Here is a 19,100-nt window from a genome sequence, read left to right as displayed (position 1 = left end):
AAGGGAGGGGACGGGGGTGGAAGGCAGGCGGGAGGCGGGGAGGAGGCCGGCGCTGGCTGCGGGCAGCGGGGGCGGCTCCGATAAAGGGGTGCCGTGCGGGTGGGCGGCGGCGGCGGCGGCGCGGCGATGGCGTGGGGGTGCGCGCTGTGCCTGGTGCTGGCGGGAGGGGCCCTCCTGGCGCTGCTGGTGCAGCTGCTGCGCTGGCTCAGGGCCGACGGGGACCTCACGCTGCTCTGGGCCGAGAGGTGGGGGAAGAAGCCAGGTAATGCCGCCCGCCAGCAGCCCCGGCAGGGGACCGCGGTGGCGCCGGGGGCGGGCGCGGGGCGCTCCGCAAGCGGGGTGGCGAGGAGCATAGAGGTGCTGGTGGCACCAGCTGTGCCGTGGGGTTATCCATAAAAATACCCCAAAAGTGTAATTTACCCGCCTTTTACCTGGATAAGGCGCGTGGTGCCCCTCGTGCCGGCAAAGCAGCTCCCAAAAAGCCGCAGCCGTGAATTCCCGCGGGTCTGTGCCGAGGGCTGGCTTGTTTGGCCCAAAACTGTTTGTTTTGCAGAGTTTCTGGGCAGGTTCCCGGTCCTGGCAGGGCCCCGCGGAACAGCTGAGGCTGCGGCGAGCACTGGGCACAGGGACAGTGTGGAAAGACATCTCGGAAAGGGACGAGGGTGCGTGGCCCGTGTGGCCGGGACGAGTGGCTTTGTAGCCTAAATGTTTAGCTTCTGGTCCAGCCTGTTCTGACATCTTCAAGCGGATCTTGTGTTCACAGGGGTGTCGAAAGTGTTTACGGTGAAGTAAACATGATTGTTAATGCTGGGGCTAACTGGGTTTCCTCTTCCGTGAATTGTACCCTGAACGGCGCCAGCGACCAGCCCGGGCACGCGATGCTGTCCCGTGTACACTGCATCTCTGTAAGGTGCTGCCTTTGTCACCTGGGGGGACAAAAGCTCAATAAAATGCTGTTAGACAGGCACTTTCAGTTCTTGTTCGTGTTGAACTTTCTATTCTGACTGCAATTCTCCCTATTTCTGGACAAAGATCTTTAGAAATCTAGGTTTTGTTTGCTTAATAGAGGGTTTTGGGCAGAAAAGGCACAAATTTGTGAATATCCACCTGCTGTGGGGATTCGTGGCTGCTGTGAGCTGCTGGTGCTTGAGGTGGAAGTGGAGAGTGGGAACAGAAGCTGATTGGAAAAAAGGTGGGATGAGAGACAGTGTAAGATGTCCCATGTGGGAATTGAAACGGGCTGCTGGGTTGAGATAGGGATAAGGGACTGCATCGCATGAAGGTGGATCGGGAATGGTGCAGTGACGGTTTGAGCCTGGGACCATGATTCCTTAGGGGATGGTGGCACAGGTGAAGTTTGGCATTAGGAGCTGCTTGAGAGAAGAGTAGGACAAACCTGAGACATCCTTTTCTCTTGCTCTCAGTAGAAGCTTGCTGCAAATGTGCATGCTTTTCTGTTCTCTATAGATGGATTAGCACAAGTAATAAAGCTCTAAAAATTACTAAATTTAGATAAGCGCAAACAATCTCCTGTAACTCTTTGAGTACTCAGCCCAAAGTTTTGTATGAACTTGGTTGGAGTTCCCTTGCTGTAAGAAAAACTGCAAAGTCTCCATGTGTGGACTTTGTAAAGAACATTGAAAGAATCAGGGCAGAGAAATGAGATAAATCTTGACTAGTCCAAATAGAAATGGAGTTTTATCCTGAGGCATCTGTGTGCAATACACATCAAGATGTAGGAGCTCTCTTGGGTAGACAAAGTGTTATTCGAATGTAGCCTTCAGAATTATTGAAGGCCTGGAAACCCTTTAAGCAGTCTCTAAAAATTCCCATGTAAAGACCAATGTAGTAGTTTTGTGAAGGAATTGCTTTAATGTGTAATACAAGAAGAATCAGGCAGAAATTTGTCAGCATAAGAGGTAGGCTTTGTTTTGGCCACGTCCCCTTGCCCCCTAGCCTCTGTGCTTGTAATTAAGTAAAACACATAGCTGAAATGGTACCATTCAGCAAATCAGGAAGAAAAAGGGAAGGGACAAACACTAGAAATGATGTTTCATTTAATATATTTTCCCTTTTCCTTCTCTCCATATTGTGCCTGTAATGTAGGGTGCCTAAGAAAATAAAGTGTGGATTCCTTGATTTTTAACTAAAGCTGTTATTAGAGCTATCACTCTTGCAGTCATTATACTGTGTTATCACTTCTACAACTTTATTATGGGTGTTGAAGTTTTTGGAGATTAAGGTATTTAGCAGAAAGTGGACTGATCTCCAGTGTTTCTTGTGCTATAAACTATAATTCCAAAGAAAGGCCTTAATGTAGGTAAGAGTGGTTCTAATTCAGTGATTCAATTCTATAGGGAAAATTGACTTTTGGATTTATTCATTGGCAGGTGCTGGATTGCTTCCCATCCTCTGAATATGTGTGTTGTCAGGAGAGAAGGGTTTTTGGGTGCTGGATGCCTTTCCTTCCGTGTTGTGTTTCATTGGGTGGATAGAAGTCACCCTAAACACTGGTTGCTTTTCACAAGCAGCTAAGAGGGAACCTTCCATGTATGAAAACCCTGCTCATAAATTTAGGAATAATGGTATGATTCTTTAGGGCTCTGGAGTGGATGTTCTGTTTTAAACTTCCGCACTTGAAATATTTTTCCTGAAAGAAATGGCAACCTTGTGCTGTAAGAGCTATAAAATGTTGGGAAAAGCCTCCAAATAGAGCTACAAACCAACTTTTTGGATTACTTGCAGTGCTACTCAGTTCAGCCTCTCATTTGTTATGCCTTGTAGCACAGTAGTTAATGGTTAGTAATAGAATGACCTGCTTTTATTTTTTATTTTGGCACGGTTAATTTTTAAACTTATTTCCAGCAACAACAGGACATTTATTCTGGAGCAAAGCTGATGGTTTGGTACTTGTTCTACACCAGCATTTGAGGTTTCCCATTATGTTAACTCTCAGTAGCTCAGTGCTTGGTAATGATCAGCTCTGGGGAATCGGTGGGAAAACTTTCCTTATCTCAGTTAATTATTCTGTTCACAGAACAAGATCCTGAATAACTGCTGTGAAGCTGCCCAAGACAGGTTGGGAACAGGGAAACTAAGTGGTAGGAGGAAGCGGATTTGTTTTCAGTAGCAAGAGGAATGAGTGTGGTAAGCAGGGTTGAAATTACGTCCATGTGTTGTTTTGTTCACGTAGTGTTTGTCTGCTTGGGTTTTCTGCAGGAAAAAAATGTGATAGGAGAGGCAAACTCCCATGTTTCTTGTGATTAATTCAATAAATTTGGAATATACTGGAATAAAACTGTAGGAAAAGAGTGTGAATAAGCTTTATAGACAGCAGCCATTTGTTCTAATGATGAACACAGTGGATATTCCTACACCATCAGGAACATCTCTTTCCACCTCCCTAGTTCATAACCTTAGAATACATCTCTCCTTTGGGAAGTGACTCCTGCTGCTGTAAGTGTTTTTAGAAACAAAACATTCCAAACAATCCCAAACCACAAAAGCTTGACTTTAGGAGGGATTTTTCTTTGGCTGAAATGCAGTCAGCTTAAGAAAAGACAAATAATAATCACTGCCAGCTCCACAAAGTCAAGCTGAGCTCTGATAGTCAGTCTTGAGTGCTCGCTGCTTTTGTCTGAAGGTAAAGGGTTTTGGTGCTGGTCTCTTTGTGGGATTTGTGTCATTAAGACTCCAAAAGCAGAAATTTGAAACACAGTGTAGAGAGAACCAGGAACTGATCACCGAAGAGAGCAGGAAGTAAAAGCAGCACCAGCCACAGTGGAAAAGGAGCACTTTTGCTAAATGAAATGAGCGGTTAAGTTTCAGTGAGCTGAAAAATGCTGTTCTGACCCTTTCCAGAAGGGAACTGGCTTTAAGTCCCAGGAACTGCATTTGGCTCTGCTATTTGAGTTATGCCATGAAGTCTTTCTTGGTTGGCTAGATGTTGGAATGCACAAACTTGAGAAACAGAGGGAAGAGCTCCTGTCAGCAGTGCTCTGAGTCAGATTTTCCCCAAGACTGATACTCACTATGGCTGATCTTGAGGAACAGTGACACGTGTCAGGCAATGATTCCTTCTGGGAAGTGCTCTGATATTTGTGATCCTTCCTCCCTTAATCATGTTCTTGAATTAATTGAGTGATATTCCAGCCATCTGTGGGATTTGGTGATTTTGGACATATGTCTGGAAAACTAAGGCCTTTCCCGGTGCCCAGGTGTACCACGGAGTGGGAATGATTGTAGACAAGTGGGAACAGGCATATCAGCAGAGGAGTAAAAGGAGCAAGATGCTCTTATTTTTACTACAGGTTAAAAAAGCGTGTCAGGGCAGGAGCTGTGAGAACACGGGGAGTGCCCACATGAACTTGCACCCTGGGAACTCTGTGTACTGTGCCCTGGCCAGTGCAGGAGCTAACCTGCATCAGATACAAAACAAAGTGCCTGAACACCCATTGGGGTTTTTGTGATTAGCTGTCTTTGTTCAGAGAATTTTACTCTGGCAGCGACTACTCTGGAACATTTTTTGGGATGAAAACATTATTTGGAAAGATTTGCTTAGGCTTTTGTTTGTATTTGCAATATAGTAACGGTTTCCTGTCAATTCCAAGAATTCTCTTCTCTCTTTTCCTCTGAAGCTGTTTTTGATGAGGTTAGTGGAATTGTTATGAGTGGATGGCCTGCAGAAATGCAATCAGATTTCTTCCATCAGGTAAATAACCTGTGTTTATTCAGATTAGCCTTGGAACAAAGTTCAAATGGCAACAGGACAACTATGAACAATTTCACAACTGCATGTGACTAAAAAATAAAGAAGTCAGGATTTTGTAATACCCCCCAAAATGAGCATATTTCTTAAAAACAGCACCAGATTACACCCCTGCAGTGAGTTAGATGCTTATCCTAGCATTGGCAATGTGTGAACTGCTGTCTTGATTCTTTTGATAGAACATGAACTGCGTGGCAAGGTTGTCTGGGTGACAGGAGCCTCAAGTGGCATCGGAGAAGAATTGACTTACCAGCTGGCAAAGCTGGGAGCCTTGCTTGCCATCTCTGCCAGAAGGGAGGATGAACTGCAGAGAGTGAAAAAGAAATGCCTTCGTAAGTACAATTTAGCATTTCATGCAAGCAATCCCACCCTTGCTGGGCTGGAATTGCCACAGGAACACTAACTCACATATCACAACAATAAATTTAATGATGAAAGTCAACTTCATACAGAGCTGGTATCTTCTTTTTGTGAGTGGGGAGCCTTTGTATAGAGGTGCATTTCAACTGCCTACATGTCGCTGTTACCTAAAAATCTCATTATCACTTGCAAGTGCTCTTGTAAGGTACTAGATTAAGAAATGGAAAAAATGCTGTGGGGAATGGAGGAAACAATCTCAGGGGTATCATCCTGTAAAGAACCAAACCAGGTAGCTGCTTGCTACTAAGAAATATTCTTTCTTCAGGTTTGTGCACATTACAGGCAGAGAGAAAACCGACTTTGCTCTTTGGAAAATGAACTATTACTGCAGGCCTGGGCCCTAGGGTATATCACTGTGTCCTGCAGCCATAGGGAGGAGGAGGAGGAGAGAAGATCCAGCAGGCAGGAATTGTGCAGCAAGATTGATTTATTTAGTTATTTTACCAACTCTTTTATAGACTTTTTTCTTCATAGTCTAATAGGACAAAGGACCAGCCACCCCTTGGGGGGAATTGGCTAAAATCCTAAAACATCCATTGTCAAAATATTTTTCTACTATACCATAAACAAGACTTTCCAAGGTTGCAGGTGGCTTGGTTGTTTACATACTCTGCTACCTCTTCTGTGAGAGAGAAAAATCTCTCATGTACTTAGAAAATAGCAAGAAAATCCTTTCTAGCAGCATTTTTGGATCTACAATGAACTAATAAAAATGTTCAGAAAAAGTTGTTCTAAGAATGCGTAAGGAAGAGGATCTCCTGTAATCAAGAGGAAAAAATATGAAGCAAAATATTTAACTATTTCAGTTATCTTCCAGTTAGCTTTCATATGCCCGATGAGCCAGTAGTCTGGCTTCATTCCTCCTGTTTCTCTTTTTCTCTCATGTTTTCTGGCTTGGCAGCAAGAAGAACAGGCAGTTAATTCACACTGGTAAGTAGAAGGTTTGAACATTATTAACATTATGCATTTTTTTCAGACTATTTATCCTCTATAGCTCAGGATGGAGTATTTTATGTGGAATGTATTATCACACTGACAGGTCAGTCTTAGAAATGTTGACAGAATGTCCACAGTCTATTTGGAAGGTGTGCTAGGGAATAATCAGATGTTTTTCTTGGATTAGCACCCAAACATGCCTAGAAAGCTGAAAGTTGCAGCAGCCTACTCAGAAAATCTTTCAAGGAACTTTCAAAAATGCACCACTCCTTAGTTTTATTGTCTGAGGGCTCAAAAAAGCTGTCACTTAAACAGTGTAATATTTGAAAAGAAGCGAGGGGCATGTGATGACAGTGTGGTTAAAGTGGCAATCGTGACAAAATCCCAGTGCTGTGTGACGCAATGGTCAGCACAAGTCTGCGACACCGTTTTGCGTCTGTGGCTGTTTGTTGTGATTGCAAAACTCCTAACACGAGACAGGCTGGCAGCAGCTGCAGTCCTGGATAGGCACTTTCAGGAAATACTTGTGTGATGTGCTAAGGAATATGCAGAAATACTATTTCAAGTGATGGGACCGAGAGCACGGATTTATCTGAGATGATTTCTGCCTCTGCCAATTTTCAGTGACCCTGTGAATGTCTGAGCTGTGCCATACACCAGCTTGAAAGTCTTAGGTAGCCCTGTGCTTTGCAAAATTTACTGCTGAACTTTAACCAGTGGTCTGATTAGTAGGAATACTGGAAACTCTTCAGTAACACAGAAACAAAACTACGGCATGAAGTGACAGGACAAGGGGAAATGGCTTTAAACTGACAGAAACCAGGTTTGGATTAGATATTTGGAAGAAATTCTTGCTTTTGAGGCTGGTGATGCCCTGGGACAGGTTGCCCAGAGAAGCTGTGGCTTCCCCATTCCTGGAAGTGTCCAACGCCAGGCTGGATGAGGCTTTGAGCAACCTGGGATAGTGGAAGGTGTCCCTGCTCATGGCAGAGGGCTTTAGAACAAGGTGATATTTAGGGTTCCTTCCAACCTAAACCATTCTGTGATTCTATGATAGTTCATGTTTTCCACAGCCAGCTTTTGAGCAGTGGAAGGTAGTAATTGGACCCACTTCCACCCTTATCCTTTGCGTCTCAAGGCTGTGTAAATCTGTCTTCCACTCTTTTCCTTGACTGTTATGTGTGCCAGCCACCCTAACCAACTTAGTGGCCCTTTGCTACACTATCTCCAGTTCATCAGTATTTGTTTTGAGCTACAGGGTCCAAAATTAGACACAGTGCTCTAGGTGCAGTCTTAGAATGCTGTGCAGAAGCTCTTAAAAATCACTTTCCCTCAGTCTGCTTTTACTAGTGCAGCCCATTAGCATTTGTCATTGCCAGAGCCAGTTGCTGGCTTGCAGTCAGCTTGCTGCTGTCCTTCCATCAGGACCCCAGGTCTTGTTTGGAGAGCTGATCCCTGACCCTTTGAGTGTTGGCCTGCAGTACGGCAGAGCATCGTCCTGTCCCAGGTGTGAAAATCTGCATTTTAATTTATTGAGCTTAATGAGCTTTGTCAGAATATTCTTAAAGCTTGTTAAGGGGCCTCTGCATGGCAGGCCTTCCCTCCAGCAGCTGCTCCTCTGAACTTGATGTTAAACCAAAATTTTGTGAAAACCTGTGGGTTTTTTCCCCATCATCTGGTTCACTAATGAATATATTCAAACATATTGATCATGGAGGGATACCACAGCTGATCACAAAAAGCAATTGAGTTGGTCAGGCAGTATATGGCCATGCTAAATCCATGATGGCTTTTCCCACACTCCTTGTCCTTCACCTACTTGGAAATTGCTTTCAGGAGGAATTGCCACATAATTTTCCCAAGGACTGAAGTAAGGCTGTATGACACTTGTTTTTTTCCTGACCCTGGGGAGCTACTCCACTTAGAAGAACATTCCAAAAAGGAGTGACATTGGTCAGCTCTTGTAAATCATGGATGCATATATTGTCCTGCTTGTATGTGCATTTTGTCCCTGATTTGTCTGACTCTAGGCAGTGTTTCCTTCCCAGAGTGTAGCCTCAGGAGTGTGGGAGGCTTGAGAGGAGATCTTGCCAGAGAAGACTGAAGCAAAGAAGTCAATAAGTACCTCACGTTTTCCTGTGCATTTCATCAGTTCCTCCTCACCATCCCCATCCAGCAGTGAGCTCACCCTGTCTTTGGTCTCCCTTTTGCTGCTGCTGTACCTGTGGAGCCTTTGCTGCCTTTCACATTCCTCAAGTCCAATGGAAATTTCAGTTTCAACTCCACCTGGGTGTTGATCTTCCTGATTCCATCCCTGCATGCTTGTCCAGTGGGTCCACGTGCTTCCTGGATGGCCTGTCCCTGTTTCCACCTGCATGCTTTGTCTTTGCAGCTGAGTTCAAGACTGTCCTGTAAGGTTTGAGTAATGTGGGGTAGATGAAGTGTGAGCTGCAATGAGCAACATCAGTATGAATTTGGCTATTTATGGGGCATAACTGGAGCTCATAGACTGTACCATGCCTGCTGTAGAGGTTGAATGCAGCAGCAACTGAGCTGTGTGTCAGAAACAAGCACATATATCTTGTCCAAAGTTTAGTGACACCACCCTGTGGTACAGGTTTGTGCATTCTACACTGCTTAAAAGCTGAGGGGGGGAAAGAGAGAGAGGGAAAGGACTGTAAGAGCCATGGTAATACCTGTTGAGTCATGCATATGCCAACTCAACACTTCATTGCACTTGGGCAGGAGGGAGAGAAAACAACTTGTATAACTCACACAGCTCCTGAAAGAGGCTTCTCTATTTTCCCCAACCACTCTTTCCCTTTCTTTTGTCAGAATGCTGGAGGCTGTTTTCTCTCAAAAGCCCTAAAAAGGAAAAAAAAAAAAGAGTGGGAGGGGATGTTTCTCGGTTTGGCAAAGGTCAAATATGATTTAATTATGGATAGGCCAAATGAGTGACAGGCAATCTATAAGTTCAAGAATTATACAGTAATTGAGGTTGAAATGGACCCCAAGAGGTCATGTTGATCAGCCTCTGCTGAAAGCTCAACCTCTGTTGAAGGGCATTTATACAAGGAAGAAATAAAAGGCAGAAGAGGAAATGCTGAAGAGCTGGAAAATACTTCTGAGATATAGTGTTTATGATGTTATGAGAAACTGCTACCTTGGATCAACATGTATTGGAAAGAGTTACTGATCTGAAACCTGAGCAATGAACTTTAAACTAAGGTCTCCCACTTGGGACTAAGTGTTTTTTCTGGATACCCAGAAATTGTTCCCTTTAAAACATCACTTTGGTAGCAGGCAAAAGGGGCAGTGGAATATTAGGGTTTATTAGTAAAAGCAATGAGGAACACCATTCTGGCAGTGTATAAATTGGGACATATACGTGCCTTCTACAGTGGGCACAGTGCTCGTCATCAGCCAGGAAAACAATGGGCTAGTGAATGGGAGAAGGAGTTTAGAAAAGGGTAACAGGAATGCTTGATTTTTGTAAAAGCTGTCTGTGAGGAGTGCCTGAAGTAAGGATCCCTTAGCCTAGAAAAGAACTAAGGAAGCTGCTAGAGATGTGTGGTTTGAATGCTTTGGGGGGTGGAAATCAAACTGGGCAACAGACTGCTCCAAAACAAGGTTTCTGGTTTGAAATTTCCTGATGTCAGAAGTTTCTTACATCTTATAAAAGAGCACTTCCTTCCTTACCCGCAGTCTGTGTCTCTTTCTCTGCTCTTTGCTTTCTCCTCTGTGTATCTTTCACGGCTGGGCTGACCATGTGGTCTTGTTAATCCATGGCAGAAACATCCACACCCCAACAGGTTTCAGCTGTGCAAATCTACTTCAAGCAGCAGAGGTAGAGGTGTGGCCCTGAGAGGGCAGCTTAAACTACATTTTACTGCTGCATTTCTGGAAGAAATGGAGGAGAAAATGCACATGGAGGGGTTGGAGGGAGCAATAAATGGAAATACTACTAACTTAAAACCAGACAGATGGGTTTATTTTAACCAGTATCTTAAATACTAATGACCTTTGAACAGAGGCAACTCATGGGTTTAAGTAACTTCTATATTTCTACATCACTGTTAAGACAAAGTTCAACTTCCCCTGTATTTGCAAGAAGTAGAAATTAAAAAATCAAAGCCTAAGGCTCTCTGAAGAGGGCAGCTGCTTAAAGGGGAGCAACTGCACTTAGATATGGATCGGAATTGATTTAGGAAAAAAAAATAGCACCAACACACTAATATAAATAATGTAAAAATTCTTGTTAGATGTAGTTAAAAAAAAAGCTTGAAATGATGAAGATTTTGTTTTTGTGAGTCATCTGCCCCAAAACACCAGGGTAACAAATCACTGCTCAAGAAATGCCTTCTATGGAAAAGGTCAGTTGTTCTGAAGAGACAGTGGGGGGAAAAACACAACAAAAAGGCTGGAACTTGATGGCAGCTGACTTTTATTTCAGGGGATGGATACATTAAAAGCTGTCAGTTAAACAAAAGCCTTCTACCTCCTCCAAAAAAGCCCCCAATAATTCAGCTTCTATAGACTTTGCCTCATAGCTATTCAGGTATGTATGCTGTGTTTTGGGCTTGAATGTGTGAGTCCTGTTGTCAGGAATAAACAGGCTTTACCTGTTGACATCCAAGCAAAGCGTCAGGGCTCCTGATGTGCTTCTGAATCCCTCTGTGAAAAGTTTGTTGGATTTTACTCCCAACTATTACAATTTATTTGGAGAAGTGAAACTTCTGTATTGTGCTACCAAGCCTGTTTAATAAAGTCAAGCTTTTCACATACAAAAACCAATGATGAGAAAAACACTTGGTAGGAACAGATTAAAAATAGATTCTACGTGGGGATCAAAATGGAAACAAAGCAAGCATTTTATTTCCAATTTGATGTTATTGTTTCTTGGTGTCTGTGAAAATGTGGTGTTTAAAAGCGTGTTATGTTGCCCACAGTTGTTATGTTGGGAATCTTACTGGCTCCCATTCCCTTCATGGTTGTCTTTCAGAGATTAGCAGCCTGACTGAAAATGATATCCTTGTTCTGCGTCTCGACTTGACTGACAGATCCTCTCACGAAGCTGCAACCAACAGTGTGCTCAAGCATTTTGGCAAGGTAAGATGTGCTTCTGGGTTAAACTACTTTGTCTCCTAGACCTCCATTTATGCTCATATTTCACTTTTATTTTACTGTGTGATAAATTCAGCAGTGTCTATATTTTTATTCAGTTTCAGTCTTAAACTCGCCAGAAAGTACCTGAATTTTTGTCCCTTCTGCTGCTTGCTTCTGGATTTCAGCAAAACCCAAATAATTGCTGCCAAATGATTATAAAAGTGCCAAATAATCATTGCCAAGGGCTAAACACTCACTTGATGTCACTGGATTGCCTGAGGAACCACAAATACTAAAGGAAATTGTGTTTATATTAATTTATCTCTGTATCTTTCCTGAGATTGATGTTTTGGTCAACAATGGTGGGCGCTCCCAACGCTCCTTGTTCGTGGATACAAACCTGGATGTCTACAATGCCATCATTGAACTCAACTACCTGGGCACCATCTCTCTGACAAAGTATGTCCTGAATCACATGATCCAGAGGAAGAAAGGGAAGATTGTCACTGTGAGCAGTGTGATGGGCATCATGGGAGCTCCTCTTGCCACTGGCTACTGTGCCAGCAAGCACGCTCTGCAGGTGAGTTACAGTCTGGAAGTTAATTAAGTTAATTAAGTGGACCAGTACCAGGGCTGTAGCAGAGGGCCTTGTTCTGTGCAGAAAACACAAGTCTCACCTGAAATTTCACACAGTGCATGCGACATCCTCAGGTATTGGAAGTCCTTTAAGATTAATTTGCTCTGAAATGTGAAATAACTCAGCTCCCACAGTAGATGTATCTGCTTGACTTGAATTCAAGTGCCAGCTTAGCTGGTTCTAACCACTACATGGTTAAATTCCAGTGTGAAACACAAAACCTCAGCCTCTGGCCTTCAGATGAGGGAACACCTCTATGAGAGGATTATTCTGTTGCATATAGAGCCCTAATGGTCTTAATTCGTTTAGGGAGAAAGAGTCACTGGTGAGAGTTTTAAGACTTGAGGAAATCTTTAGGACAGTGAAGTGAGAACAGTGAGTGGAAAAGCAGAGTACTCAGAGAAATGAGAATTCCTGATCCATCTGGGAACAGCTGAACGACTCTTCCCAACAGTTCTGTGTCTTTCTGTGGTGTGAAGAACTGGCAGCTCCCAGTGCTGTAGGAAGTTATCTTCTGCCTGACACTTAGCATTTAATATTGCCTGGAAAAACTTTTTGAAAGTGGTGTCACTTGAGTAGAAAAACATAAAAGAGGAGCTCAGAAAAGTTTCTGCCTGTATCATTGAGGAATCACTTGTTTGACTAGTGAATTTGTTTAGACATATTTGTCTTTCACCACTGCTTGGCCTCCTGCTAATGTACATTTTGATCTCAGTAAAACAAACTTCAGCTGTGCTCAGTGATGGTTTAAAAACTGGCAACTTCTTACTCCCTGCTGCATTTCAGCACATGAACAGAGCAAACAGCTGCTTAAGCCGAGGGATCAGTATCTTTTCAACAATTTGACCGCCAACAACAAAAATGTAACCAGTGGCTGACATTGCAAAGCCTCTTGAAAAGATGAAGATGTAGAAGATGGTGACAGGTCTCTGCTAACAACATTTTTCAGTTACTGATGGGGAGAGATCTGCTGCTCTTCATTGCAGTGAGTGCTGGAATTGCCCATTACAGGCCAGCTTTTGGGTTAAGCCTGGTAGATTTAAATTAGAAGAATGCAATGAGCAGAAGCCTGACTTCCCTTCATGCTCATTTATTTATTAAATGTTCTTTCGGTTGAATTATCTTTGGGTGTGGTGCAGTTGGGCCAAGCATGGCTAATTAATTGCAGAGCACAAGGAATTCACATGTTGCTTTAAAAATAACTCAGAATTCTGAACCTCATGTTAAGACTGAGAGGACAGACAAAGTTTTGAAGACATGGTTTACTAAAATTAATTAAAATAAGCTGACTGAACTGCTTCTATCTTTATTAGCTTTTACCTCTGCTCAATAACCAGGCCAGACTCCAAACCTGCTTCCTTGTTTCTTTCACAGTAATTCTACAAACACTAATTGCAGGTGTTGAAACACAACTTGCAATACAGATTTTGGAAATACTCTGCCTGGAGTCTTTTATTGGTCAGGACTTACAGCTAGATAAGGGCACGAAGCCCCCAAAAACTAGGAAAAACTTTTTTGAAATAACAAACTTCCAGTGCATTTCAGATAAAGGAATTCTGTAGGAATGGCAGCCCTCCTCAGACAGCCCTGTAACCCATTTCTGATGCTGACCAAGAAGAAATGGAGACTGGAAGAAGGGAGGGGAAAAATAAGCCAAAGCATAAAGTGATGCTTTCCCAGAATATATCCACCTGTATTCTAAGATCTTCCTGAAGGTTGTGTTTAAGCCACCAGTTATTAAACATGGGAGCCCATCTGACACAGATTCATCTGTCATGTTTTTTGGCTTGTTCTGTTGCTTTTTTTAATTCATGCCTTGGAGTCTATATCACAACTGACACCCTTAATGCTGCAATCTTAATTACACCTTTTTTTGAAAAAAGTCCTTCCTTTTGCTTGTGGTTTTTTTTTCTTTTTTTTTATGTTATTTTTTAATTCCTTTAAATGGCAGTTGTAGGAGGAAGGAAGGAATTCTGCCTAGAATTAGAATCTGTTCTTGAAACAATCATGCTTTGATTCATGCCAACTGGAATTCTTCATAACAATGTTCTACTGATGAAATTACCCTTTATTTCAGTGCTGGGAGTGCTGTAAGAGCATGAGTCAAGTCCATGGGAGCTTGCATCTGCCTGGTGCATTTTCTCTCCTGGAGGGATGATGCTCGTGGAGATCATGTGCCATTCACCCAGTTGGAATTCATCTAATTGGTGCCATGGGGAGTGGATCAGAAATGGTGGCCTTCAAAATGTTCCTTCATCAGGAACTTGTCTGAGAAGCACAGGGACTGCACTGAGCAGCAACAGCTCCTCTCTTTGTTCGCTGTCTGGTCATGAGTGGAATTCCTAAGTACTTCTGTCAGGGTAGCAGTTATTTCAGCCTTGCCTTCTTCAGCATCTTCTAGGATTTGTCACTAAGCTGGAAAGACCCAGAGATGGCTGAAAGAAGTTCCTGTGCCACACATTCTGTGTCTGAATGCCAGAGCTGCCTTCAGTCTGGGCTTGGTGGAAACACTTGGGTTCTCCCTCTTGCACTGGAGTTCCTTTACTGCTCCCAAATCTGGGCTTGTCCCTGTCTGAATTTCAAGAAGAGAGAGCACTTATTTTTCTTTCTGAGGAATTTAAAGCTTCTCTTCTGGGAGGAAGTAGACGAATTTCATGCCAGCTGTCTTTGAATATCAAGGATAAGTGCTGGAATTAGAAAACATGTACATACTGTACACAGAGCCTCTGGAGGGGACTGAGTCTTTGTAAGATTCTGGTTTTCAAGAGGCTCTTGTCCGTGTGCATCAGCCAGGATTTCAGCTGACTGAGTGTCCTGGCCCTCCTGTGTTGCTGGTGAAGTCTGTGCCTCTTCTCTGGTGGAAAACCTTGGAGCTGCAGCATGAGGCAAGGATGTGGGGCAGCAGAATGGCTGCAGAGCAGGAACAGGAGCTCGCTGGCATCTCTGGCTGCTTGCATTTCATGCTTACAGGCTGTGCAGCCTTTAATGAAATCACCCTGACTTCGACAGTGCCCACAGAGGTGGCTGCTGCTGTGTGCCTCCGCGTGGCTGCTCAGGTGCCCAGTTTTTGGTACAGCCTGGATCCCAGGAGCATCTCACCATCTGAGCAGTGTAGGAGCTTTGTCACAAGTGACCAAGCCATGGTCTGGCTTCCCTTCTACCACAGCATTCCCAGACGCACTCCCTTCCACCTCCTTGACTCCTGGAAGTGCATCTTGAGTGTGTTCCCTTCAGGCAAAACGGGAGCCAGTTCTCAAATGGACAGGGAGTGGTGGGGGAGTGTGGTCTAAGTGTCTTGTATGTGTGACTTTATCCTCAGCTGGACTGACAGCACGGCCTTTGTGACAGGACTGCACAACTTGGGGGTTTTGGGGCTTTTCTGCAAGAAGTGGGCTCAGGGAAGGAAGGGGTGAGGAAAGTGCAGGTTGGGATATAGCATTAGCCTGGAGTGGTGGATAGAATACAGCCCTTTTGGTGCCCACAGGGGTGGAGGAGCCAGGGGAGGGCCTGCTTTTTAATCCAAAACAACTGGAAGGCCAGCAGATTCCCATCTGTCCAGGAGCAGATTTCTGGGCACATAAGTGTGTCTAATGTTAGAATTTAGTCCTCTCCAGATTTGCTCACATGCTGTGAAGATCCAGCCCCAGATCTGGAGCCAGCAGGTACTCATGCCTTTAAATTCCTGCTCAGTGTTTTTAGGGAACTGATCTGCAAAGCCTGTAGGCAATCCATGAACTGAAATTAGCCACCAGCAACTGGGCAGTTGGAGCCCATGTTCTTGGTCAGAGTGTGTTGCTCCTTGCTGAGCTTTGGTGGCTTGTCCCAGGTGATGGTTCTGTGTCACCACAGGCCCATATCTGACTTGTTTTAGCCTGTATTGCAGCTCAGGGAAGAGCTCTGGGTCAGCCAGCCCTCCTCCCAAGCTGGATGGGAGTAAACTGATAAAATTTTACGACAGTGGGAGAAGTTTATCAGCCTGTGCTCACTCTGTGTCTCCGTTGTGACACAAAATTACATGTTGGAATAGATACAGGGAACTGTTGGTAGCCAGGTCTGAGATAAGACATGATGGGATGTTGGCTAAATCATCTTGCACAATGCTTGAGCAGCAACTTTGGTGGAATGCAGCCTCCTGAACTGGCCATGTTTCCCATAATAGTTGCTGTCTAAACGTGAATTGCTACAGAGATTCGGAAAACCTTGTATCCTCTTAGCTTAAAGAAAAGAAGTACTTGCAATTTTTGTAATTTTAGTTTAACTTGGATACACTGGTAGCATATTCCTGAGCTGAAATTAGATTTTTATCAATGTGGATGCCAGTTTCAAACTCTGCAGTAGATTCAGTGCTGCAGATTAAGCCCCTGAAGTGTCAGGGTGCATTTTTGACTTTGCTATGCTGAAAATTTTCCTCCTTTTCTTCCTCACTTACTTCATAGACACTGTGTAAACTCTTTAATCTCACCCCAAATGTCAATTCACCTGCAAAAGGGTGATTTCCATGATATTGCAATTCTTAGGATTGGTGGCATTTCTACTGCCAAACAGCAAGGCCTGGCCTCAGTACAGGGACAGCAGAATGTGGCTGTAGTTTAGAGAAATTGTGTGTTTGGTAAGATGAGGATAGATTCCTCACTGCTTTATATATCAATGTCTGTAACTGCAGGTAAAATGCTAAATTAGCCATTGATTGTGAAAAGTCACAGAAAGTAGTAGGAACTGCTTTTAGTGAAATGCTGTTTTCTTTGTAGCATAAATTTTTATGAAAAGGTGTCATCAGTTAAACCTTGCAGAAAACATGGCAGAGGAAGATTTCACTATATTCTTGTCTTCTAGGGATTCTTTAATTCTCTGCGGACCGAGCTGACTGACTACCCTGAGATAAGCATTATCCAAATCTGCCCAGGGCCTGTACAGTCCCAGATTATCCAAAATGTCTTTACTGAGAATCTTGCAAAGGTAAGGACTCAGTTCTGTTGTGACAAACCCAACTTTTGCTGCGGGTCAGTGATCCTTTTGTGGGGTACTTTTGTCTGGTTTTGTCCTCCTAGCAAACACTAACCTCATCTTCTTACCAAGAAGTCCTTTGAGTGGTGCAGAACTGTCTATAGTCTTGTCATTCTTTGTGGTATCAAGTCTCTGTCAAATGAAAATTGAGTTTGATAATGGTTATGCCTTCTCTCTTCTAACACATACAACCCAAATCTAGTAAAATATATTGTACAGCCACTGTGCTGCAGTTTTGGGGGGAAAGCCAGGATTTTCTGGATACAGTTCAGCCTAGGAGTGCTGTCCTTGCTGCACAGGTAGGGTTTTGTTTGCCCTGGTCACGCTGTGCCCTGGTGGGTGACGCTGCTGCTGGCACAGCCCTGGCTCAGCTGACACGAGCTGTGCATTCCTTTCCTGTTAGGGATTGTTCCAGGAGGAAAAGCAAAACCTTCCAACAGCACAATGGCTTTTAGTAAAGGCTGTCTGACAAAGCAGCTGGCAAAAATTGCTACTGTGATACATCAGACTGTAATCTGCCTAAATTTAATCGATTTGAAGCTTGGGATAACCCACCAGTGACAGGGAGGGGATCTCTTGTTGCCGAATCGTGTTCTGGAATGATTTTTGTGTTGCAAAACTTCTGACTGGCATGTAAGAAAAGATGTTCTTTTTGAACAATGGTGAAAGCTTGCAAAACATATTCCTCAGATTTTGGTGTGGCAGAAGACCAGGGAGGAGGAGCAAATCTAGACCAGAACTGCTTTTCCCTGTGAAACAGAAGGATAGATTGCTAGAGCAGCCTGTTGTTACTGGAGTGAAATGTGCACTAGTCCACAGGGCTGTGGTTTATGTTAACTAAATGATACACGGGGACAAGACCTCGGGTTGATGTCCCTACTCCAAAGCAGCTAGGTGCTTTTCTCTTGGTTGAGATGAAGAGAACTGGCAGGAATGTTTAAGTTAATGGGGAATGTGACCTCATCTACTAACTTGGTTACTTGAGTAACTTTTAGGGTAGAATGGGGCAGGCACAGCTGGGAACTGGGGAGTTCCCATTCCTCAGAGCTGCGGATGGGGGAACTTGTTCAATAAACACCATCAAGTGGAAGCCCTGCTAAAGCAGGACAGAGCCTGGAGATCCATTTTCTTTTAAACCTTTGACCCATCAAGAGAGGCATTAATTAAAAGTGTGCTTTATTTGAGCCAAAGGAAGATGGGAAGTGTTCCCACACTGAAAACCAGAGGATAGTGAGGGATGGGTTCCTCTGCCCCAGTCTCTGGGTGAGTTCTGCTTGTGGGAAAACAGGAAGGAGTGTGTCTGTCACATAGAGCTTGGCCCTTTTCCTCCCTCTGTCACTCCCAGGATCCAGTTCTAACCCCTCCCTGCTCTGTTCCCCCCTCAGTCCCTCGAGAACAGCGGGGACCAGTCCCACAAGATGCCCACGGATCGCTGTGCCCGGCTCACCCTGGTAAGCGTGGCCAATGACGTGAAGGAGGCCTGGATCAGCGACCACCCCTACCTGGCCGTGTGCTACCTGTGGCAGTACGCACCCACCTGGGCCTGGTGGCTCATGAACAGGATGGGCAAGAGGAGGATACAGAACTTCAAGAGTGGAATTGTGAGTGTGCAGTGTGTCCCTGTCTCCTCTGCTTGCTTGTTTCACTCTGCTGACTCTCCTGCTGTGGGAATGTTGGGACTGCATTGCTCCTCACTCACACTTAGAGCCCTGATATGCAGGGCAGCTTTCTGTTCCTGAAGTGCTCCCTGGTAGATGCTATTTATTCTCACTGTGTTTTTGCTGAATTTGGTACAAAACCTCACCCTGTTAAAGTACTGCAAGAGCAGGAAATGCAAAAATAAGTGCAGCACATGTAGCTTAAAACTTTGTGCTTTCACACTGTAACTGCCCACTGACACAAGCTGTTTCAAAATAAAAACAACACTGTGAGTGAAAGACTTAACACAGCAGGAAGCTGCGTGGGGAAATTCTGATTTAATGTCTTCTCCCTCCAGGATGCTGATGCCTCTTATTCAAGAAAGAAGAAGTAAGGACGAGCGTGTACAAAAATCCTGCTGTTCTTGTGCTAAGGCTGAGAAACTTTTCATATTGCATGACTGCAAACAACAGCTTTTTTTTGGTTTTCTTATGTCTTTGTCATCCTGTAACTTGACAGATCGATGAAGCTGATGATACACTTGATTGACATGAAACAGGTGTGTTTAGAAAGAGATTTTTATTTAAACTC

General features: G+C 44.1%; 1 protein-coding gene across 1 annotated transcript; it reads left to right on the top strand.

The window, feature by feature from the left end:
* The first annotated feature begins 105 nt into the window (after positions 1–105).
* DHRS7 (dehydrogenase/reductase 7) lies at positions 106–19,001 on the top strand. The gene is made up of 7 exons (XM_039553480.1): positions 106–262; positions 4,948–5,100; positions 11,127–11,233; positions 11,571–11,810; positions 16,701–16,823; positions 18,257–18,472; positions 18,868–19,001. The coding sequence occupies exons 1-7, from the start codon at positions 127–129 to the stop codon at positions 18,901–18,903; spliced, it is 1,011 nt and encodes a 336-aa protein (XP_039409414.1). The 5' UTR covers positions 106–126; the 3' UTR covers positions 18,904–19,001.
* The last annotated feature ends 99 nt before the right edge of the window (positions 19,002–19,100 follow it).

This window comes from Corvus cornix, chromosome 5 (genome assembly GCF_000738735.6).
Source record: "Corvus cornix cornix isolate S_Up_H32 chromosome 5, ASM73873v5, whole genome shotgun sequence".
Classification (NCBI taxonomy): domain Eukaryota; kingdom Metazoa; phylum Chordata; class Aves; order Passeriformes; family Corvidae; genus Corvus; species Corvus cornix.
Note: the sequence above shows the minus strand (reverse complement) of the source record. Positions and strands in the feature narration are given on the sequence as shown.